The sequence below is a fragment of the Vipera berus genome (assembly GCF_964194415.1).
Source record: "Vipera berus genome assembly, chromosome: 3".
Lineage (NCBI taxonomy): Eukaryota > Metazoa > Chordata > Lepidosauria > Squamata > Viperidae > Vipera > Vipera berus.
In genome coordinates this window covers 96,392,521-96,417,659 of record NC_138204.1, presented here as the reverse complement: position 1 = coordinate 96,417,659, position 25,139 = coordinate 96,392,521, and the positions used below count along the sequence as shown (strand labels likewise).

General features: G+C 46.9%; 1 protein-coding gene and 1 long non-coding RNA gene across 3 annotated transcripts in view; both read right to left on the bottom strand.

The window, feature by feature from the left end:
* Nucleotides 1-220: 220 nt before the first annotated feature.
* LOC308665052 lies at nucleotides 221-20,207 on the bottom strand. Of its 2 annotated transcripts, none has more exons than XR_014025811.1 (2): nucleotides 20,134-20,207; nucleotides 221-946 (listed from the first exon to the last, which is right to left on the bottom strand). It is a non-coding gene; the product is annotated as an uncharacterized lncRNA (long non-coding RNA). The 2 variants fall into 2 exon arrangements; XR_014025812.1 differs by lacking the exon at nucleotides 20,134-20,207 and adding an exon at nucleotides 6,309-6,541.
* A 3,598-nt stretch (nucleotides 20,208-23,805) lies between these two features.
* The window catches only part of LOC308667065 (complement factor H-related protein 1-like), a 122,341-nt gene continuing 121,007 nt past the window's right edge, over nucleotides 23,806-25,139 (bottom strand). Inside the window, exon 9 of the mRNA XM_081326142.1 lies at nucleotides 23,806-24,063. Within this exon, the coding sequence (XP_081182268.1) occupies nucleotides 24,058-24,063 (6 nt within the window). The 3' untranslated portion in view covers nucleotides 23,806-24,057. The remainder of the gene's footprint in view (nucleotides 24,064-25,139) is intronic.

Sequence of the window (25,139 nt, the reverse complement as noted above, 5' to 3'; positions counted from 1 at the left end):
AGTAGGTGCCCTACATCTTCCTTCTTTAAATGCAGCCAAATGCTGTGGTATTGAAGAAATGTGCCCTTAACTTTTTTCTTGTTTTTTATATGTTGAAAGAAACTTTTTTGTTATTTTGGACTTTGGTCTCAAGCCTTAGTTCATTTTGAGCCTTAGCTTTCCTCACTTCATCTTTGTAGGCACGGGCTATTAGCTGATATTCTGACTTTGTTATGTGCCCTTCTTTCCAATTCTTATACTTGTCCTTTTTAACTTTCAATTATCAGAGAGTTCTTTATGCAGCCATGCTGGTTTCTTTTGAGAGCTGTTATTTTTCTTCTTTGTTGGTATTGTACTAGACTGGGCCTTTATTATCTCACTTTTCAAAATTTCCCAAGCTTCTTGAGTTGTTTTCCCCTTTAGGATTCTCATCCATGGAATTCTTCCCAAGGTCTCTCTAAGTTTATTGAAATTAGCTCTTTTAAAGTCCAGGACTCTAGTTTGGCTGTGTTCTATTGCTTGTGCTTCCAGAATGTTCAATTCCAATATTGCATGATCACTTCCCCCCAAGGTTCCTGTGGCTTCAACATTTTCTATCACAGGAGGCAGTTTTTCTTTGAATTACTTTATCTTGGTTCATTACTGCTCCATTACAAGGCAGTAAAATACCTTCCGACACTAACATACTGACACAATAGCTCTGGTATCATGAAATTTATTCCTTTCCCGAAGTACAATATTTCTCTATAAAGAATAAATCTATAAAGAATTATATCACCTATACCTCTGCATTTTGGTGTTTGTGACCAGTGGCCATTTTGACAAGTCACTCTTGCAGATCCTTCCACTATATAGAAATGTTGGCATTGATAAGTTATATTTTCAGAATCGACATAGGTTGCCTTCAGTGTGTCCATGATGTCTCCATTGTCCACAGCAGGTGGCCATCCACATCCTCCCTCAATAACTGTATTGGATAAAGAATCAACTGATCAACATTCCTGATGATTGCAAACACATATACACACACACAAGTTTTAAGCATATTTATAAGGAACTACACTGCAAAATGCTAAAACTAATTCTTATTTTTAAAAGCAACAGTGTCATATAGATTATTGATCTGATAGGCAGAAAATGATTGCTACATTGCCTTGCTATTGTCTTTCAACTTAAGAAGGTACACCTTAGTCAGAGCTGTGATAAAATGGATAGCAATTGCTTTGGAACAAATGTGATCTCCACACAATGGTTTGTTAATTTTATTACCCACTTTCTATTAATAACTGCTCAAACCTTGCACAAATCGAATGTGTAGTCGCTTAAGATGCTGTATAGTGGGAATATCTGAATATGTTCTTCTTCCTGAAAAACCTTTGTCCATTTTAACCCTGATGTCTAGAACTCCTAACTGTTCCTGCAATTAGACTCTTTCCCATGACGGCTTTGGGTTACTTCTTGGGAAGACATCTACGAGGAGGGAGGGGGCAGATGAGAAAACCAGCGTACTTTGAACATATTTTCATTTGCACTGAAAACACATTGTTGATTGAGAAAGTAAATAAGTTGAATAAATTTTAAATACATGAATAATGCAATGAGGAGTAATATGCCAAAGAAACCTTATTTAGTCACTTCTTGACAAAGTGACTAAATTAGTAGAACAGCGAAATACTGGGAACGTGCAGGTTCGCATCCCACCAGGCTCAAGGTTGACTCAGCCTTCCATCCTTCTGAGGTAGGTAAAATGAGGACCCAGATTGTTGGGGGCAATAAGCTGACTTTGTAATAATGCTGCTTGGGGGGGGGCGAAAGCCCTAATAAGCAGGCATATACATAGAATGAAGGCTATTGCTAAGCACATTGGTTTGTGGGGGGGGGGCGAAAGCCCTAATAAGCAGGCATATACATAGAATGAAGGCTATTGCTAAGCACATTGGTTTGTGCTTAAATTGTAAGCCGCCCTGAGTCTTCGGAGAAGGGCGGGATATAAATGGGATTAAAATAAATAAAAATAAATAAACGTTATAAAGTATCACTTTATAATGCCTTGGTATGAACACACTTGGAATTTTGCATCCAGTTTTGGTAGCCACAACATAAAAAAAGATATTGGGGCTCTAGAAAGAGTGCAAAGAAGAGCAACAAAGATGATTAGGGGATGGAAATTAAAACATATGAAGAAAAGTGGCAGGAATTGGCTATTTCTAGTTTAGTCAAAAGAAGGACTAGGGGTGATATCACAGCAGTTTTCTAATATTTGAAAAACTTCTATAAAGAAGATTAGGTCAATCTATTCTTTAAAATACCTCAGGACAGGACAAGAAGCAATGGATGGAAACTAATCAAGAGAGAAGCAACCTAGAACTAAGAACAATTAACCAGTGGAATGGCTTGCCTACAGAAGTTGTGGATCCTCCATCACTGGAGGTTTTAAAGAAGAGATTGACAGCCATTTGAAAGGGTCTTCTGCTTGGCCAGGGGGTTGGAACTGGACAACCTATAGGGTCCCTTCCAACTGTATTATTTTGTTTTTTGTTATTTGTAGTGTATGCTGCTAGCATACACAGGAAATGCCAGCGCAGCAGGGGGCTGGACAGCTCCAGGCGATAACCACTGAGGCGGGAAAAGCCGGATGGAGCAAGTTTGACAGCCCCTGGCATGGTCAGCTCTGGCGGGAAGCCAGGGTTTAAACCTATTGGCCACATGCACTGGCGGGAAGCCCAGGTTCAATTCTATTGGCCATCATTCACCTGGGCAGGTATAAGAAACACCTGGTAAACCCCTTTGTCTCAGATTCATTCCTGATCCGAATAAAAGAAATACTACCCAGCTCAAGTGTCCGTCTCTCTGTGCGACCACGCGACTTTGCACTGGCGATGAGGATGGGATCCTGCATCGGACAACGCTAGCCACGGACAGAATCCAATCGGCAGCTCCGGATCCAGACGCAGGACAACCGAGACGACGAGATGACACAACTGGGTCAGTATCCCCTTTTCAATAACAGCCGCCCCGAGGAGTGGGAAGCCTTCGTGGGGCAGATAGAATGCTACCTGCGGGCGAACAGGGTGAAGGAGGACGGGCAAAGAGCGGCGGTACTGCTCTGCAGCTGCGGCACAGAAACCTACCAGCTGGCGGTCGGTCTCTGCGCTCCCGATGACATCCACTCCGTCGGCTACAACGAATTGCTGGCGAAGCTGTCTGAACATTTCAAGCCCGAGACGTCCGAGATCACCTGGCGCTATCGCTTCAAAAAACGGGATCAGCGACCAGGTGAGTCTGCCAAACAGTATATGGCAGCTCTGAGGCAGGCAGCTCGCCTCTGCAATTTCGAAAATCTAGAAATTAGGCTGCGGGATCGGCTCGTTTGTGGGGTGAGGGACAGGAAGCTGCGCCAGAAACTTTTTGCCAAGCAGAAACTGACCCTGAGGGATGTCCAAGATGAACTCCTAGCCTGGGATGCAGCCGAGGAGCCCGAGACGAGGGAAGGCGGATCCATCCACCAGGTGAGAAGAGGCACCGACGCAGACAGGGCAGAGCTGGAGGTGGATGCCATCAACCGACCTCAGCGATCCTTCAACCCCGACCGAGACAACAGAAAAGAACCAAGACCAACCACGGCAGGCGAGAGAGACCAGGAGTGCAGATGCGGAGCGAGCGGACCCCGGTCTACCCAGCCTCATGGCCACAGCGCGAATCGCCCTCGGTCTACCCAGCATTGCGGCTGCAACTCCCGGTCTACCCTGAACAGCGGCTAAGGACAGCCCCGGTCTACCCAGTGCTCCGGCTACGGCGCGAGCGGCTCCCGGGCTACCCGCTGTGCGAGCTGTGGAGGACAGCATCCCCGGTCTACCTGCCGTTTCAAGTGTCGGTCATGCGGGAAAACGGGGCACATCGCGGCGGTCTGCAGAAGCAAGCAGCGGGACAGCCTACACGAGGTGGAAGCCGAGTTCCAGTATGCCACAGGTACTGGGAAGCAGTCGCTGGGTCTGACTGTGAGTCACACAACGGGACGGCCGGGCATTTTCAAAACAGGGGCTCCTGCGGCGCTAGCCCAAAAAATAAAACTGAGGGTGAAGCTGCAAGGGGTCCCCTGCTTGATGGAGCTGGACTCAGGGTCAGCCGTATCCATCATCTCCGCCAGAACGTTTTTAGACATTTTCAAGCGGAGCGGCCAACGGGTTCCCTTGAGGTCATCCAGACTGACCCTCTCTGACTTTCAAAATTCACCGATTAAAGTCCGGGGGGAGGCGTTGGTGTGGGTGCAGTACAAGGGATTCAAGGGTAAATTAAGTGTGCTGTTTGTCAAGGGCCAGCGGACTAGCCTTGTGGGGTTGGGGTGGTTTAACGCCTTGGGCATCAAAATTACAGGGATTAATCAGACACGGAGCCATTTGTCCCTAGAAGCAGTCTGCGAGGAATTCGCGGACGTGTTCGATGGGCAGTTGGGAAAGTACACGGGTCCTCAATCTCATTTAGACTAGATCCCCAGGTGCAACCCATAAGGATGAAGGCGAGGCGTGTTCCATTCGCGTTAAAGCAAAAGATAGAGCGGGAATTGGATAAGCTGGTAGACCAGGGGGTGTTAACACCAGTAGATGGAGCGGATTGGGAAACTCCCATCGTAACGCCAATTAAAGCAAACGGGGAAATTCATATCTGCGCTGATTATAAAGGGACCATAAACCGAGCTTTAAGTGCCCATTCCTATTCGGTCCCTGCAGTCAGCAGCATCTTAGCGTCCCTACAAGGCGGGTTGGTGTTCGCTAAATTGGACCTCGCCCAAGCTTATCAGCAACTGCCGGTAGACCCAGGGGCTGCCAGAGCACAAACGATCATCACTCACAAGGGAGCGTTCTGGGTAGACCGGTTGCAGTTTGGGGTTTGCGTAGCGCCTGGGATTTTTCAGGAGGTGATGGAAAGGACGCTTAAGGGAATACCAGGGGTTTGCCCTTATTTTGATGACGTCCTGATCGCAGCCAGCTCCCCGGACGTGCTGGCAAACTGTTTAAGGACGGTCCTTGAGAGGTTCAGGGGGGCAGGTCTCAAACTCAAAAGGGAGAAGTGCAAGATTGGGGTCCCAGAGACAGAATTCCTGGGGTTCAGGATAGATGCTCAAGGCATCCACCCATCTGCATCAAAAGTGAAGGCAATCAAGGAAGCCCCTGCTCCCAAAAACAAGCCTGAATTGCAGGCGTTCTTAGGGCTCCTCAATTTCTACCACACATTCCTGCCTCACAAAGCCTCAATTGCGGAACCCCTACATAGGCTGCTTGACAAGCAAGCGCCTTGGGAATGGACTGACAAACATGCAAAAGCATTTCAAACACTAAAAAACATGTTAGCAAGCGATGCCACTGTCACCCATTTCAGGGAGGATCAGCCAATCTGTCTTGCGTGCGATGCATCCCCTTATGGGATTGGAGCAGTGCTCAGCCATCTCAAGGAGGATGGAACTCAGGCTCCCATCACCTACTACTCCAGAACCCTGTCAGCTGCAGAGCGGAACTACGCCCAGATAGACAAGGAGGCACTGGCAGTGGTTGCTGGAGTAAAGAAATTTCATGATTACCTGTATGGCAGAGATTTCATAATCTTCACAGACCATAAACCTTTATTAGGACTATTCACAACAGAGAAACAAACACCACAGATTTTGTCACCTAGAATGTTAAGATGGTCAATATTTCTCTCTGCATATTCTTGTAAATTGATACACAGACCAGGGAAGGAGATGGGGCATGCTGATGGTCTCAGCAGACTGCCCCTAATGGACAGGGAGCCGGACCCAGCACCGGCTGCCCAAATCCTGGCAATCCAGGAACTGCCAGAATGCCCCCTCAACGCAAGGGACATAGCCACAGAGACACCAAAAGACAAGGTTCTGAGCAGGGTTCATTCGTGGGTGAGTAGTGGGTGGCAAGACAAATCACCAGGGCAAGAGTTCACTGCTTACTTTTCAAGAAGGTTTGAACTGTCCACACACAAAGGGTGCCTTTTGTGGGGAAACAGAGTCATAATTCCCACAAGGCTCAGGGAAAGAGTTCTCCAATCACTACATGAAGGACACCCAGGGATAGTAAGAATGAAGGCTCTAGCAAGGAGTTACCTGTGGTGGCCAGGGTTGGACAAGGAGATAGAAGCACAGGTAGCGGGGTGTTACACATGCCAGAGGACACAGCCAGAACAACCACATGCACCAGTCCATAAGTGGGAGGAAACACACTCACCCTGGTCCAGGGTGCACATAGACTACGCTGGCCCATTCCAAGGTCACACATTCCTGGTAGTTGTGGATAGTCATTCAAAACGGCTTGAGGTGGTACCTGTAAGCAGCATGACATCAGCAGGGACCATCCAAGCATTGAGGGGGATATTTGCTACACATGGGTTGCCTGATGTAATCGTGTCAGATAATGGAACGCAATTTACTTCCTCGGATTTCCAGGTGTTCCTGAGGACCTTGGGGATTAGACACGTCACCTCGGCCCCCTTCTGCCCTGCCAGTAATGGATTGGCAGAACGATTCGTGAGAACAACAAAAGATGCACTCAAGCGCATAGTACAGGGAGATTGGAAGCAAAGACTAGCCACATTCCTCCTTCACCAACACGCAACACCTAGCACTGCCACAGGCAAAAGCCCAGCGGAACTCAGATGGGGGAGACGCCTCATTACAACTTTAGACAGGCTCCATCCAGACAGAGTAGCCGCAGACACTGGGAACCCCAACATCAAGACACACTTTACCTCAGGGGACCTCATTTGGGCCAGGAACTACAGTACGGGTTATCCATGGGTACCAGGGGAAATTTTAGAGCAAACAGGGCCCCTTTCCTACAGAGTAAGGGTGGAGGGGGGACTCCTGTGGAAAAGGCATCTGGACCAACTGAGGAAAAGGACTCCTGAAAGGGCGGCAGAGGACACACTGGGGGTTGAGGAGGAAGATCCAACACAAAAGCCAATACAAACACATTCACCAAGGAGGATGGTTGGGGGGGATCAATGGCAACCCCTGTACAGGCAGGAGTCTGACAGAGAAACCAGGCAGTCACCAGGAATCAGAAAATCACACACACAGACACACAGCAACCTTCCTCAACAGGAGCTTCAGGAAGGAATGAATAGCCATGCCACCATACCTCCGGGAGAACATGTACCAAGAAGGTCAAGTAGGCCACACAAAGCGCCAAGCTACCTCGCTGACTATGTACATTCATAAGGGGGCAACAGAACAACAAGTGTATCCATTGTAACCATGTTTTGTAAATATGTGTATATAGTTGGAGATGGTATGACAGAGGAAAGTCCTCACTATGGGGGAAGGGGTTTAGTGTATGCTGCTAGCATACACAGGAAATGCCAGCGCAGCAGGGGGCTGGACAGCTCCAGGCGATAACCGCTGAGGTGGGAAAAGCCGGATGGAGCAAGTTTGACAGCCCCTGGCATGGTCAGCTCTGGCGGGAAGCCAGGGTTTAAACCTATTGGCCACATGCACTGGCGGGAAGCCCAGGTTCAATTCTATTGGCCATCATTCACCTGGGCAGGTATAAGAAACACCTGGTAAACCCCTTTGTCTCAGATTCATTCCTGATCCGAATAAAAGAAATACTACCCAGCTCAAGTGTCCGTCTCTCTGTGCGACCACGCGACTTTGCATTATTCTTTCTATGATCAGGTGTATCTATCCCCTCAAATCCAAAGAAAGTCTGGAATGGTATAGTATCTCTTGCCATGGGCAGTGGGTTGGACTACATGACCTCCAAGGTCCATTCCAACCTATTATTCTATGTTGTACCAAACTGTCAAATAGTTAAATTTGAAAGAAAAAGAAAATACACATTATTAATGAATGGGAATGAATGAAGCAGCTAGATTGATTTGTATATCATTATAGAATGATAATTGAAGATGTAAAAAGGATGGAGAAGTTAACATAAGCAGTAATATTTGAGATCTTTAAAATGACAACCAGTTGTGTTGTGTGCTGTCATGGGGTTGAGAAGGGGAGGTAAAGGAAGTTAATTGTGAAATATAGAGTAGCAAATATTTCCCATTACAAAAACTTTGGCTTCATTCCACGTCCTAACTTTCAATGTCTGGATCCTCTAGAGCTCAAGAGCAAGGATGAAAAGCAGTGGTTTTTGTTTGTTTGTTTGTTTGTTTGTTATTTACTTCTATTAATTAGTTGCCAGGGCTAAAGATAACAGTACTAGGATTTTTCTTCCAGGAACCAGCCAGTGACCCATCAGTGAGTTGTAAAAAACCAGCATTGAGCCAATTCTCCTGCTTTACCTTGCAGAGACATGAGATGCCAATCAGCTCTTTGGTGGACTCTGCAGAGCTGCCAATATACATGAAAAACTGCGTTGCCAGAGGAAGATTGCCTCTTTTCAAAGCCATGAATAAATGGACTGAGAAGCAGCTAAGAAAAGCTCTGTATGAGATACAAGACTTTGAAAAATCCATAGGCATATTGAGTGGGGAAATTCCTGGGTCTGATTAGGCAGATTCAGGATTCCCTTTCTTTTAGAAACATTGGATATCTTCTTTTCTTTTTAATTATGTAAAATAAAGCAGCTATACTGCTTTATAAGCTACATACATTCCAATTTTTACTAGCCTGATCTGAGTCTGCTCTGGAGATGCCTTTCAGAATATGTGGATCTTGAGCTACTGGTTCTCACCTCTGAATCCAGAGAAGATGGAAGTGCCAAAGGACAATTTTGAAAAGTCCATCAGAGCATTCTGTTCTAGATGAGGTTACACTGCCCCCCATCTCAAACAAAATCACATTTAGGATTTTGAATCCCTAAAACTATAAGAATATATTAGTGTTTATGTGTAATGACACATAGTAGTTGTCACACCTGCCCCATCTTGGTTCCTTAGGAAACAATGACTCTCAATTCCATTCGTAGCAAAGAGTATACTTTTACTAAAAGCCAGTTGGTTACAATATAGCAAAAGCCAGAACTAAAGATATGCATGCAAAGATTCCCCAGATAACTTTCCCTTTTTTATTCCACTCCCATGTTGTCTCCCTATTGTCCAGTTACATTCAAAAAAGTTCTTTTGGTAATGACCTGCCCTGCTGGATGCTGAGCCGTTACAGCAAAGCTGACATGCATATGATAAAGATTTCACCTATTAAGTCTGGCATACTGTAGATAAGAGAGCAGAAGTAACAAACATGTTCCCTTTTGGATGTTTCCCTAAAGATATAGTATGTTCTTGGGTGGGTTAGGACATTGGGCATTTTCTTTGCTGGCCTTTCATGACCCTGCATCCAGGACTTTGCAAGAGCACAAAGACAGTAGGGCCATCTGCACATTCACAATTGATATTTACTATACTGTCCCCTAATTCCAGGTCAAAAATTTTTCCCCTTTTCATACTTAGAGCAGTGCGCAAAAGTATGAACATGGGATAGGCTTCTGTAGTATGCGGCCCACATTGTTGAGGACAGGCAGAGGTGAATAGGGACAAGCAGTGAATGACACAACAGGATACAAGAACAAGGAATACTACAAAAAGAGTACCAAGAATAATTCCCTAAACCATCCCCACACAGTATCAGTAGAAATCTTGAGATCTTTAGGGTAATTCCTAATTCCTTCCTCCATGAGATGAATGGTATCCTTGTGTTGGATAATATTAACATAGGGAAAGATAATCCGTATGGTACATGTACCAGATCAGTAAGCTGGCAAAGACTTACAGGCAAACTGACCACAAAGGAACCACCAGTCCGAGTGATTAGCAAGATAAATGCCTGGTTCACCTTCCAACCCCTTAGGCATATAAGCTCTTAACACAGACATATAAGTCATGAGTCCCATTGCTCCAAATAAACTACAAAGAGCAGAGGGGACCTTTTTTTAGTCAAGGCCAAAGGTCTGATGACATCTATGTCAACCATCCCACATGCCAGTACTGACCTTCCAAAGAGGGACTAGGAAATTGGGGACCACCTCCCATAATTGAAGGTGACCACCACCCATAATCCCCCCTGCAAAAGAGAGCATGGAGTAGGGAAAGAAAAACAAGACAGAGTACTAAAAAAGAAAGGATGAACAACCCAAACAAAAAACCAGATGTCAGCCAAGAGACAGAGAAGTGATGCCCGTGATGTAAGTAAGCAGGAAGCCAGTGAGAAGAAATTGCCTGTGTAGAAGCCCAGTGGGCACAGGTATTACAGTGACCAAGATGTCCCGGCATACAGATCAGCGTTGGCACTTAAGCAGAAACTTCAGCCCAAGGTCTTCCTCAGCACCAGGGGGCCACATTCCAAGCAACTCAGTCCTCAGTGTCAGAAGGTGATGAAGAGTGAAGAAAAGCGTGACGAATCCAAGCATGAAGCCCAGCAACCTTGACCACCATGTGGGTAGCAAGAAGAACAATGAAGGGCCCTGCCCAGCAGTCAGCTAAAGGGCCAGAAGCAGTCCAGGATGTGACAAGCACCTAAACACTAGGAAGGAAAGGATGGAGTGGATGATCCACCCCTGGATGATGGAGGGCTTGGACAGCTTGAGAAACGGAAGAAATATCATTAGCAAAAGAGTGTATACATCCTCGGAGGGCCTGGTCTCCAACAACAGGGAGGGAAGTGGATAGGGCAAATGAGAAAGAAAGGTCTGACCATATACCATCCCAAAGAGAAACAGGCCTCCCCATGTGTACTGAATACTGGAGCCTATAGGACAGATGAAACCACCAAACAATACCCAGGGCCTGAATTTCCTGCTGGATAATGGCAGGGAAAGGCCTCATTCCCTCCAGAGAAAGCATCCACAAAAACTTGCAAGTACCTAAAACCCTGCGACCATGGCAACTCAGTAAAATCAAATTCCCCCAAACTAGCAGGATCCTGGCCAGCCCCAAGCCTCCCCAAGGGGAACTTAATAATTTCCACAGGTCATTACATCCACAAATGACACATTGCCTAATCATTGTGAGGGCCCTGTTATAGATCCCTCTTATAGTCCATTATAAGAAACTGAGCCATGTAACCCCAATGAGTGCTGGCATGCAAGTTTTGTAAGAGGGCCCATAATGCATGTTTTGGGAGAAGGCACTTCTGATCCTTCTCCAGCCTACGTCCATGATAAACAGCACCTAGTTCAGAAGCTCTGTGCCCATCCAGTGCATATATGTTGGAGCCACCACAGGCAAACGTGAGGGTACAAGTGCACCCATATACCAAGGGGACAGCAAACCTGATGTGGCAGACTTTAAGGTGCGGCCGGCCAAGGCACTTCCTCTTCCATGTACAGTACTGACCCTAACATGGGCCCTCACATGCTTGACAGCTACCTTAATGCAGGAGCAAAACAGCATCCAATAGCCTTAAAATGTCCCGTCCATATTTAATAGGAGTGGTGATTGAACCACACTCCATCTATAATGCCCCATGTGCATGTATAACACAAACCTTCCCACAAATTTACTGTCTATAAATATATTAACCTTACTGTCTGACCTTTCAAGGCCCTCGTCAAGGCAAGGAGTTCAGTTTCCTGAGCTGAAGTACTTGCAGGGAGAGCTGCTGCTTCCACTATCTGGTCCAATGTGACCACAGCATAGCCAGCTAGTCTTTCTCCCTGCCTATAAACCTACTGCCATCTGTATATAGGTCCCTGTCCACTTCCTCCAATGGCAGGTCAGGTAGATCTGGCCAGCCAGAAAATACTTCTGTTATAGTTTATAAACAATTATGATCACTATCCAGTTGGGGAAGAAAGGTCGCTGGATTGAACCTGCTACTGTGCTCTATATGAACTTGTGAGTTGTCAAGGAGTGCTATCTGATACTGTTCCAGTCAGGAGGCTGTAAGCCAATGGTCCCCACTTGGATGCTAACAAATCCTGGATGGAATGGGGTGATTCCACCGTGATAGGAGCCCCAAAGTTTAATGGTTCAGCAGCCAAAAAAAAGAATGGCACTGCAGCCACCCGAAGGCACGCTGGGCATCTTTGAGCAACCTGATCCAGTTATTTGGAAAAATAGGCTACAAGGTGAGACCAGGTACCAAGGATTTGAGTAAGGAACCCAGCAGTCACCGCTTTACTTTTAGCCAAATACAAGGGGAATGGTTCAGTGACATCAGGAATGCCAAGGGCCAGAGCATTGACTAAAGCAGTTTGAATGTTATCAAATGTCACCTGACAATCCTTGGTCCACACAAAGGGTTCTTTATCTGTTCCTGTAGTGGCCTGATACAGGGGTTTATTCATTACAGCAATGATGGTGGCTTGTAACTTAGCAAGCAAATACATCCTAAAAGGGCATAGGGCAGGCTGAAAGGAAAAGAAAGATGAGTAAGGCCAATACCACCCATAAAGCATTCCAAAGGGTTGAGTATTGCAACTGACACAGAAGGGCCATTGGCCCCAAAGACCTGAAATGTTTCTGAGGAAGGGTCTCCAAGGGGCTTTTTTAATACTGAATGTGACGCTCCTGTACCAACCAAAAAGGGTATTGTTCTCCTCTTACTTTGACTTGTATCAGGGGTGAATAGGAAGAATCATCCATAAGGACAGGGAGATAAAGGTTCCAGCCCCTCAACCCCCCCTTTCTATCCAGAGCATGGTTGTGGAACAGCACCTTATAGGACAGTTAAGAGGGGAACATAAAAGACATTCCCTACTCCAGTGGCCAAATGTCATGCATATACAACACCAGTCCTGTTCCAGGGCAAAAGACTGCAACGGGTGGTCTGGGGGTGCCTGGAATCTGGGTGACATCATCCCATTTCTCTCTTGAGGGGGCCTTACCACTCCTCGCCATTCTCTTCTGCAAGTCCCACTTCCTCCCACTTCCACAGGGCATGGTGGGCAGGGCATGGTGGGCAGGGAACCTCAGCCCTCTTGTGACTTGTAGACCTCGGTTCCCAGAATCCCTGAGCCAGCATGGATGAAAAAGTAGAAAACCTAGCCCCAGAAACCAACTATTACAATATGAAAGGCCGCTGCAACCCCCCCCCCTTCTCTCAGGAAAGTCAAGCCATAAAATAAAAGCACCAGGGAAGAGGTTTTTTTACTCTCTCCCCTCTCTCTTCCTCCCCCGCCTGGCAAGTTAACAGTCCCGGGCAGACAGCCAAGAAACACAAAGGAAAAGATAAGCATTAACTATGAACAAATCAACAGAAAGCTGACAGGTCTTCCCCCCACACACATAAAAACCAACAACAGTATTAACCCCAAACACACCAGGACCTATGACAAGACAAAGACAAAGACAAGACAAAAACTGCATCAAGAAGTTATTCCCATCCCTGGGCGATAGGAGTAATCAATCCTACTGAAAGGGAAAAAAAACCAAGCTAGGAAATTAAGAAGAATAAACTTCTTACAAATCTCATCAAAACATATTGTCATTGCTGAATCATGTTCTAGCAGCTTGCTCTGCTTAGTGTCAACTGTTTCTATTCTTATTTATCTTTAGCCTACTTTTTCCTCTTAAGTTTAACTTACTCACTGTCCCTTTGTTCTACAGCCAGGGCTTTTTTTGTCATAGAATGCCTAGAACGGATTTCTGGCACCTTTTTTGGATGGAACCTTGTAGGGTAGGCAAGGTGGGTTGTGTGACATGTGTGGGTTCTGGCACCTTTTTTTTTTTTTTTTACAAAACAAGCACTGTCTACAGCAAGGAAATGCACATCCTCTTTTTTCCACATTTGCTGCTTTTTCTGCAGTTGCAGGAATTGTATCCAGGGATGAAATAAAATGCTTGCTCATGTTATTTGTCCTACAACTGACATAATGCATTGTATTTGCATAAGAGTTTTGGGGATGTATTCTCAAATATTGTAACTGATATCGTATCCGAAAAGTGGTACAATGGGTGAAAAGGATGAAAAGCTGTGCACCGGGGCACCTGTTACAGAGCTTAAGCCAGCAAAACAATACTGGTTTTTTTCACCCTCTTCAGCCCCCCTGGTTATCACTTCTGGCCATGTCGTGTAGGCTTTATACCCTCCTTCCAGCAATTTGTCTATCATCACCTTAAGTCCCCTCCACCTTCTGTAATGGAGCACTCAAGGAAGTCACTGGGACTTTCAGCTGGCAACTGATAAACATCATAAATTATGCCCACATTTCCTGTTTAGGGAGGGCAATTTTTTTTTTCCGGCTCCAAAGATGGCGGACGTGCTGGGGAGAGCTCCGTGAGCCCCAGCAGTAAGGCGTCCCCCAGGAGCCCCCCAGGGATGTCTCTAGACCCCTGTGGTGGGGTCAGAGGTTTGGGCAATTGAGTCGGGCAATGTGCCGCCCGCTGCCTCCCCGGACCGGCCATAGGGGCGCCAGGGCATCTCCAGCCCGCCCCCTGAGCCGTTTGCGACCGTTTTAAATGGGTGCCGACATCTCCTCTCTCCCTCGGCTGCCCCGGTCTATTCTTGGGCGGCGTCGGCGTCTCCGAGCGGATCTACATCAAAGGAGACGCCGCGGATCAGCTGAAGAGTGGAGACAGCAGCGGTGACGGCGGCGACGGCAGCGACAGCATCTACGAGCCTCCCATCGACCGTTTTTCAAGGAGCCTTCGACGGCAGCGGTGGCAGCGGCGGCGTGGCATCTCCGGCCTGCCCCCTGAGCCGTTGCGGCCGTTTTGAATGGGGGCCGACGTCTCCTCTATGCCTCGGCCGCCTCGGTCTACTCCTGGGTGGCGGCGGTGTCTCCGAGCAGATCTTCATCAAAGGAGACGCCGCAGACCAGCTGAGCTGTGGAGACAGCAGCGACGATGGCGGCGACGGCGGCGACGGCGGCGACGGCGGCGACGGCGGCGACAGCATCTCCGAGCCTCCCACCTACCATTTTTCCAGGAGCCTTCGACGGCGGCGGTGTCAGTGACGGCGTGGCATCTCCGGCCAGCGCCCGGGCTGTTCGCGGCCGTTTAAAACCCACTCCGTCTTCTCGCTGCTCTAATCCTCCCGGGTCTACTCTTGTTGGCGACGGCCTCTCCGAGCCGGAGGAGGAGGAGGAGACACCCGCAGATCAGCGGGGCAGAGAAGACGGTGGCGGCGACCACTACGGTGATGTAACCGGGCCGCTCCTGGGCCGTGGCTCAGACCGCTTTTTTCAAGACACTTTCAACGGAGGCGGCGACGGCGGCGGCATGGCATCTGGGACTCCCGTACCTCTGGGAGGCCGCGCTCTGGACGGTCCCCAACCAGTAAGGGCCTATGGAGCTGCGGCCGGGAACAACGCCCAGAGTATCAGTACGGCGAGGGAACTGAAAAGGCGACTGAACCACCGAATCCGACGCCAGATTAGAATCGCACCATCTTGCCTTCTGCCCGCTCTTAACCTTCCTTGCCCACTCTCTCCCCATAGGACATGATGGGCCTGGGTGCAAACCACGGTGGCAGAGTGGCTTGGCCTTACACCTGCAACCCCATAGAGGTGGGAGCTCTATGAGGTATGCTTTACCCAGAGTGCATTCTGGACTATCCCCGGAAACAGAGTCACAACCCATCGTGAGAGGATGAGGAGTGGCCTGCTTCTGGGGTACACCCGGCTAAGTGGCAGTGGCTGGGTGACGGTCCAGATACCCACCTACCCTGACTCGACCCTCCTGCTAATCACCATCTATGGGACTGCCTTCCCTGGAATCCTTCTTGACTCTATGCACCTTTGCTACTCCAGCACGGACCTGCACGCCCTCGGGGGTTCCCCCCTCTCCTGGGTGCGACCCGCCTTCGCTACCACCTCCAATCTCGATGAAGGGCCCGACCATTGGGCCTCTGAGAGATGGCCGGGCAGGGTCAGGGGCCTCCAGCATAAATCCAACAAGAGGCCCCTGGTTAACTTCTTAGCAAAATTTTTTGTGGGGTTAGGGAGGGGGGTGGGAGTGGGCTGTGGTTGTTCAACAAAGGGGGGCCATCCAACAACCATTGCGCAGGCCAGGCCTACGATCGTCCGCGAAGGGGAGGAGTGGGGTTCGGTCGCCGACGAAGCCCAGAGGTGAGCCGACGCACTACCAATTCCCAGGACGGTGGGGAACGGCAGAAGGTGCGCAAGCAGAGGGCCGTATCAACACCGGGAGGGTCATCTCCGCTTTCTACAAGCGGTGAGACGCTCCGACCCTCTGTCTCTTCCCCGAGGACCTGGGAGCGAAGATGTGCAGCCTCCTGAGCTCAGGCTGGTCTACCTGAATGCCAGGTCCGTTGCTAATAAGGCTCCCCTTGTTCGAGATCTAGTTGAGGGTGAGCACGCGGACCTGGCTTGCATTACGGAGACCTGGCTGGGCCCAGAGGGTGGTGTTCCTCTGGTTGACCTTTGCCCGCCTGGTTTCCGGGTGCTACACCATCCTCGGCCTCATGGTAGGGGCGGAGGAGTGGCAGTAATTATCAGGGAGTCCCTAAGCCTGCGGGAGACCACCGTTCCTCAGATTGTCGGGTGTGAGTCTCTCTTTCTGAGATACGGTCCTGGGGCGCAGTTGGGCCTGCTGCTGACGTACCTTCCACCTAATCGCGCAGCGGCAGCCCTGCCTAAGCTACTCGGTGTCCTCTCGGGGTTGGTGGTTGAATTCCCCAAACTCATAGTTTTGGGCGACTTCAACCTACCATCCCTAGGAGGATCGTCTGAGCTAGCTCGGGAGTTCATGGCTTCCATGACAGCCATGGACCTGACGCAAGTAATTTCAGGACCGACTCATGAGGGAGGCCACACCCCTGACTTGGTTTTCTTATCTGGACGGTGGCATGATGATTTTGGTGGGGGCTCTCCAACCGTTATGCCCCTGTCATGGACCGATCATCACCTCCTACGGCTGGACTTCCACTTTGCCACCCCCCGCAGTGGGTGTACGGAGCCAACCAGATGGTACCGACCCAGGCGCCTAATGGACCCTGAAAGGTTCCAGGCAGCGCTTGGGAACCCACCTGCACTCCCTGCTCACAACTCGGCGGATGCCTTAGTGGAAGCCTGGGATAGGGCAGCCACGGAGGCACTTGACCGAGTTGTACCCTTGCGGCCCTTGACCCGGCGCAGATCCCAGCGAGCCCCATGGTTCACCGCGGAGCTCCGGGAGATGAAGCGTCGGAGACGGGGCCTAGAGAGCCGTTGGAGATCCAGTCGATCCGAATCCGACCGGTTGCGGCTAAGAATCCACACCAGGTCTTATCTCGCAGCGATAAGGGCGGCGAGAGCCAATTACTTCTCCGCCCTCATCGCGTCCGCAGATAATCGCCCGGCTGCCCTGTTTAGAGTGACCCGCTCCCTTCTGAATCAAGAGGTGAGGGAGGAGCCCTTACAGGGTCGAGCTGAGGAATTTGGTCAATATCTGTTGGATAAAATCGCTCGGATTCGAACCGGCCTGGACTCCAACTGGGCAGAGTCTGAGGAACAGGACATGGGCAGTCTTGTCGACGTCACCTGGGAGGAGTTTGATCCTATGACTCCAAAGGAAGTGGACAGGATTATGAGGAGGTTGAGCTCCTCCACATGCTTATTGGACCCGTGCCCTTCCTGGCTGGCTTATGCAGCTCGGGAAGGGACATGAGGCTGGTTCCAGGTGGTCATCTCTGCTTCTCTGAGTGAGGGTCACTTCCCTGCCTCCTTGAAGGAGGCGGTGGTGAGACCTCTCCTCAAGAAGCCCACCTTGGACCCAGCTACATTGAATAACTTTTGTCCGGTCTCCAACCTTCGCTTTCTTGCGAAGGTTGTTGAGAGTGTGGTGGCGCATCAGCTTCCTCAGGTCCTGGATGAAGTGGATTATCTAGACCCGTGCCAATCGGGTTTCAGGCCGGGCTACAGCATGGAGACGGCATTGGTCGCTCTGATGAATGATCTCTGGAGGGCCTGGGACAGGGGACATTCCTCTGTCCTAGTCTTATTAGACCTCTCGGCGGCTTTCAATACCATCGACCATGGTATCTTGCTGCGGCGCCTCAGGGGATTGGGAGTGGGAGGCACGGTTCTTCGGTGGTTCTCCTCCTTTCTCCTGGGACGCTCGCAGTCGGTGTTGGCAGGGGGACAGAGGTCGACTCCGAGGCCTCTCGTTTGTGGAGTTCCTCAGGGGTCGGTCCTCTCGCCTCTCCTGTTCAACATCTACATGAAACCGCTGGGTGAGATCATTCGTGGTTTTGGAGTAGGATACCATCAGTATGCTGATGACACCCAGCTCTTCATCTCGACTCCAAACTGCATCAGTGATGCCCTCGGCATAATGTCCCGTTGCCTGGAAGCGGTTCGGGAATGGATGGGGAGGAACAGGCTTCAACTCAACCCGGACAAGACTGAATGGCTGTACATACCGGCATGCCAGGATACTCAGAGTATTCCATCCCTTAACATCGGGGGTGAGCTATTACCCCCGGTTGATAGGGCCCGCAACCTGGGTGTCCTCCTAGATTCACAGCTCTCCTTAGAAGATCACATAGGAGCTGTGACCAGGGGGGCCTTCACTCGGGTTCGCCTGGTGTGCCAACTACGACCCTATCTGGACCTGGATGCCTTACGTACAGTCACCCATGCACTTGTGACCTCTCGCCTTGACTACTGCAACGCTCTCTACATGGGGCTGCCCTTGAGAGCCACTCGGAAGCTTCAGCTGGTGCAGAGTGCAGCTGCACGAACACTTTTGAGGGCTTCCCGATACTCCCATATCACACCTCTCCTCCGTGAGCTGCACTGGCTTCCAGTTGCCTTCCGAGTGAAATTCAAGGTGCTAGTGATGACATACAAAGTCCTACATGGCATGGGTCCGGAATACCTACGGGAGCACCTACTGCCAGCGTCAACACCCCTCCGTCCTGTGCGCTCCCACAGAGAAGGCCTCCTCAGGGTGCCACCGGTCAAAGAATGCCGGCTGGTGGCCCCCAGGGGGAGAGCATTCTCAGTGGGTGCGCCAACCCTCTGGAACTGCTTGCCTGCCGAAATCCGGATGGCCCCCGATCTTCGCACCTTCCGGCGTGACTTAAAAACCTACCTATTCCAGCAAGCCGGCCTGGCCTGATAGATTTTGGGGTTTCATCTGTTTTTACTATTATTTTACTGTATGCTTAACTCGCTCTGTACACCGCCCCGAGTCCTTCGGGAGAAGGGCGGTATATAAAAACAAACAAATAAATAAATAAAATAAATAAATAAAATAAATAAAATGCAGTGAGAATAATATTTTGGAAACCTTTAAGTTACAGACCAAGGACCTTCCTTCCTTTTAGTAGCATTGCATACCATGTGCCCCTCCTCTGTTGTTAAAAAGACATCGAACATGGCTTGGAGGTCTGCCTAGTTAGTGGACAGAACCAATTCAGAATATCTGTGTGGGGTTTCAGTGTAAGAACCCAATCGGTCCTCCCATGCATAAAGATCAGATGTGGAGAAGGGGGTATGAACCAGGACCATATTAGTGTCCTCCCTCCCAACAGCTACCTGCCCTGTGAGGGAATAGATCCCCTTATAGAGTGATGGAGCAGAAGCTAAAGCAGGAAAAGGTAGTGCCACGGAAGGTCACCACAGCCCACAGTCTTTAAGTACCTGCTTATTCACATGTAAGGTCCAGAAAAACAAAAAACAAAAGAGCATATGAAGTGTGCTGATCATGATCCATGCCTCTTTAAGCACAGTCTCCATGGTTTCAAAAACTCCTAAATTTATGGATTCCCCTATGGGCCAAACAGTGGTTATGTCCTGGTGACAGAGGAGATTGTACTTAATCAGAGTTTTAATTTCATATCTCGATGGGTTTTAAGCTTACCAAAGTTTCTTATGACACAGTCAAGGCGGCTGAGGACATATCCCTGTCTTTTATTCATTCTAACTGGTCTTCCTGGGCTGAGCCCATGTGTTCAAGTCACTCACACCACTTGCACAGCCTTTTGGGCCACAGGAGATCCACTGACCTTCAGCTAAGATCAGTATCACGCCTAGGCCTGGTCAACAGTGGGAAATATATATATAAGGAACAACCACAAATCACTCACAACCCGTTGGAGTACAAGAGTACAAGATTAATGCCCCTTGCTTTCATAGTGCCCCAAGCACCCCCTAAAAAAAGAGGGGGGACCTAGGTGTGGCTGGCATTAACCCTTCCGTCCAGCTCTGGTCAATGGTGGGAAATGATTCAAGGATACAGACACACATTTACACATACACACACACTCGCCAAGCAAGCCGGTGCAACAAAGTAATGCATATCTGTGTGTCCTACCTTATCTTCAGCCTTCCTGAGTATGCAAGAACCAAGTAAAAGGTAACCAAAAAGAAAAAGAAAAAACTGGTTCCTGTTAAAACCACAATGAAGAGTCAAGAAGGGGGGCACCTCCAGAAAATCCCGTATTGCGCTCAGTGCCTTCCCCTTTCCTGAGCCTCCCTAGGACCAACCAAGCACCTCTGCTGGAAACCAGACTCTCCAAAAATGATATGCAGGTTCTGAGGTTTTGCTGGTAAAAAATACAGGAAACCAGAAGTTGCCTTCAAGCTTTATGTTTTTGTTCAGCTGAACAAAAAGATGGGCTCCTCTAAATGAGAGCAGCCCCGAAAGACAAGAAATCCTTGTATTTATTCTTTCTGGTTACATAAGCAAGCCATCCAGCAAAGCTGACACACATATGATAAAGATTTCACCCAGTAAGTCTGGCATACTGTAGATAAGAGAGCAGAAGTGACAAACATGTTCTCTTTGGGGTGTTTCCCTAAAGATATTGTATGTTCTTGGGGGGTTAGGACATTGGGTATTTTCTTTGCTGGCCTTTCATGACCCTGCATCCAGGACTTTGCAAGAGCCCAAAGATAGTAGGGCCATCTGCATATTCACAATTGATATTTCCTATACTGTCCCCTAATTCTAGGTCAACAGGTTTGACACCTTGGAGGTTAAACTGTAAAATGGGACTGAAGAGTTTTGCAACTTGTTTCTACCTTCCTATTTTATCACTGCACAGTGATGTATCAAAGAATTATCATTCTTGTTGTTATTATTATATTTTCATCCTACCTTTTCATAAATGAATCAATGCAGTAAACAAAGTTAATACTTCTAGCTCCTATTTTCCCCACCCATAACCACACTGTGAAAGGGTGAAAGTGACTGGACCAAAGTCACCCAGTTACTTTTATGCCTAAGGTAGAACTAGAACTCACAATCACTTGGTTTTTAGGGCCTACACATTCAGGACCATACCAATCTGATTGTAGAGTATAAATTTAGTGGAAGTGTTAAGTGAAAAGTAAGAAAGAAGTAGGTTTGTAAAGCTTTTTTGTACAATAAAAGCCTTCCTAAAGAGACAGGAAAGGGAAGATGTCCTTAAGGAGACCTGCAATATTTATTCATTCTATCATTTCCAAGAGCTCCTTTACAATGGGGTGGACTTTCTATACTTTCCTGTATAAATGACTTCTCTGTATTTAGGGCATAGCGTGACTAAACAAAGGCTTAGCTTTCTGAAATTAAGCAACTAAGCTTCTCCCCACCCCAGCCATTTCTCATATTTAGCTGTTTTCTCATCTCCTAAGTTTCCTTGTTTCAAAGTCATTGTAGAAGTTAGGGAACAGAATGATTAAGTTCAGCTTAATGAATACTTCATTCTTTGGTTTAGAGAAGACTTGTGAATTCCTCTTGAGTTACAGATTTTGTGTTTAGTGGTGGTTAAGCAGGAAACTTGGAGCAATTTAGGAAGGTGACCCCAAAGCTCAACTACTGGGCCTGGTTCTCATAACTTATTTTTTTATTTGCTTGTTTCTCCTTGCATCTTTAAGGTTATTATTTTAAATGTTCATTTGTTATACAAAATATTTTTATACAAAAATCAGAATTACTAAGAAAACCCAAATTCCTGTTTAATTTCCCAATTATCACCTTTGGATAAATCACTACTGACAGTTTCTAGACAACATAGATTTCACAAGTCCTTAAATAGTTTTTGGGTTTTGACTCCTGCGACTCCCTTGGACTGCAAGGCAATCAAACCCGTCAGTCCTAGAGATCAGCCCTGACTGCTCTTTAGAATGCCAGATCCTGAAGTTGAAACTCAAATACTTTGGCCACCTAATGAGAAGGAAGGACTCACTGGAGAAGAGCCTAATGCTGGGAAACATGAGAATGAGGTGGCTGGATGGAGTCACTGAAGCAGTAGGTGTGAGCTTAAATGGAATCCAGAAGATGGTAGAGAACAGGAAGGCCTGGAGGAACGTTGTCCATGAGGTCGCAATGGGTTGGACACAACTTCGCAACTAACAACAACAACAAAGGAAGGCAGGCAGACTGTATCAAACCTAGAAGAAATCTGGCAGAGGAAGGCTTCCATCTTGCTCCTAAGGAAGGAGTCCCCAATAGTTCAGTGGTCTACCTAGTTACCTGCTGCAAGAAGATTGCATAGACTGACTACAAACAATGATATGACAATGTATCCACAATGTCGTATTAGACAATCTGTAAGAAATGCCATTTTCTTGCACACAAGAAGTGGCCATTTGTTGTGGAAGTTAACAGAGAAATAAAGAAATTTATCAAAGCCTGCCTCTACCTAGGCGATCTGTGTCAGAACAAAATCCCTGTTTTATCCCCTTTTGAGTTGTAAGTGACTTCAAGTGAAACTCTTGCATATTGTAAAGGTTCCCCCACACATGCGTACTAGTCGTTTCCGACTCTAGGGGCCGGTGCTCATCTCCGTTTCAAAGCCGAAGAGCCAGCGCTTGTCTGAGGACGTCTCCGTGGTCATGTGGCCAGCATGACTAGATGCCAAAGGCGCACGGAACGCTGTTACCTTCCCACTGTAGTGGTCCCTATTTTTCTACTTGCATTTTTACGTGCTTTTGAACTGCTAGGTTGGCAGAAGCTGGGACGAATAACAGGCGCTCACTCTGTTACGCGGCACTCGGGATTCGACCCGCCAAACTGCCGACCTTCTGATTGACAAGCTCAGCGTCCTAACCCACTGAGCCACCGCATCCCTCTCATACAATATTGTACCTGACTGTAAATCTCATATTTGTGTATAGGGCATGAATTAAATAGCAATAATTGTCAGAATCCAGTTAGATTTCATTTCTACCTATCTTCTCTGATTAAAAATCTAACCCTTGCGTTCTCCTTGATTCTGTCATACTAAAAAAGGGGAGGGGGAACACATGGGGACTTTTGTTGCTTTCACTTCCTGTCTTCACTACAAAGTAACCTTTTGTTGATTCACTCCATGTATACTAAACATAACAATGTAGCCATCTGCCTTTCATCCTATGCCTCTCTGGAGCTCTTCCCTGTACTGACGGTGAGGGAAAAGGGGAAGGGAAAAGATACAACACTTGGAGTCTGGGCAATAAAAGGATTGAATCATCCTGCCAACTGAGCTGGACTGATATTGTCTTCCCTGAAATAAACACCTAGAGTCACTTGCTGGTGAGAAAGGAAGCATTTAAATTTAATAAATCAATACATATTTATACAATTTCATATTGTCAAAAGGGAAAAAAAGGAAAAAACAAAAAAAGGAAAAAAAGTTTGTATCTGTTTGCTATTTTCCCATGTTTGATATTACAACAGGCAGAAATTCATTTGGCTGAACCGCCTTCTGATTATGAACAGCTAGTTTGATTATGCTAACTCTGGGGCAACCCAAGAAGGAGCAACTGAATTGGATAGTGATTTGAAGTGATTAGTGTATACCTCTGTTTCTTTAGAAAATATATTATAAATTGTTTGGCAATAAAAATCATTTTTTTTTATTTTTTGAAGAATCCAACACATCTATATATTAAAAATATTACTATTATCTATTTTTATTGCTTTAGGATGCATTGCTGATTGATCATTCAGATTAATCAAATGTTTAAAGCTAGAATGTATATAGGAAAAATTCTTCATTCCTCACTCCATATGCATTTTTAAAAAGATTGATAATTTTACATTATCTGCCTTAAAGATGGGCTATAAACTTATTTTTAAATGTTATCATTTTCCCAGTAATTACAGTTGATAAAATTTGTCTTTTATGAAATAGACTTTTAGGTTTGGATCCACTATTTTTAACTCTATACAATCCAATTCCATGTGGTCATATTAAAAAGAATGATATAGGATTGTAGACATTTGACTTCCGGTTCAAAGGGTGTTGTAAATGTCCTGTTGTTCATTTACTTAGATCTGTAAAATAAAAAATGAACAGTAAAGAAACACATTTTCACCTGAACAGTTTATGTAGTTCTTTTTTAAACTGATTCATCTGATCTGCAGCAGAATGCAGCCTGCAATAATGTTAAGATATCAATCTAAATGGACAATAAGATTCTGACATGTCATTATCGCCATTTTTAAAGCCAGATGGCTAAAACTACTCAATTGACTCAAAAACTGTAGACCATTCTATCACTGAGCAATTTCTTTCTATTTTTAAGATGGCTTTTGAGACAATGACATGTAATAAACTTTAATATTTTATTAGGCAATTCCTGATATTTTGGGATATAAATTCTGGCAGTCAGAATGAATCCGAAGAAACCAACATTTTAAATATAGGAGTGGGATACACTTGAGGAAAGATGGGATATAAATACAGTGAATAAACAAACTCCCAATATCCTCAGACAACACAGCCAATAGAAGGATACTGGGAACTGTAGTCCAGCAATGCTAAGAAAGCCCCCATTTCCTTCTTAATTAAGGAAGAAAAAGTTCCAATAAAATGTCCACTACAGAATTATTTGATATCTACATATATCTCAATACAAATTGGTATTTTACTAATCCCATTTGCATTGATTGCAGTTAAAATGAAAGCCCCCATCATACAATAATATTCCAATGAAATTCCTTCCATTCAGAGCAATGGGAGAGAAGTACTATGGGGATGGGGGTAATACTTAAAAACAGTTAGGCCTGGGACAGGGAAGTACAAACATCAGCCATCATTTCATCTCCTATAGTCTGATGCTGAATCCTAGCAGGTTCCAAGATTGAAGACCAGGAGATCCCTCTGTCCTGACGCTGAAATGAGTGGAAGCTTTAATTTCAATGGGGCATTTTCATTGATTTCATTCACTTCAGTGCAACAAATTCAATCAGTGTGCGTCCTAAAGTTTTCAGGAGAAAGCAAATAATTCTTAGATGGATTTGGCTGTCCCTTGAGGTCAATAAAATTTCATTTAGTGATGGGTAACTTTTCTTGTCCAGTTCATTTCATAGAGTCTTCTTTTTCAAAATATTTTTCCATTTATTCTAAG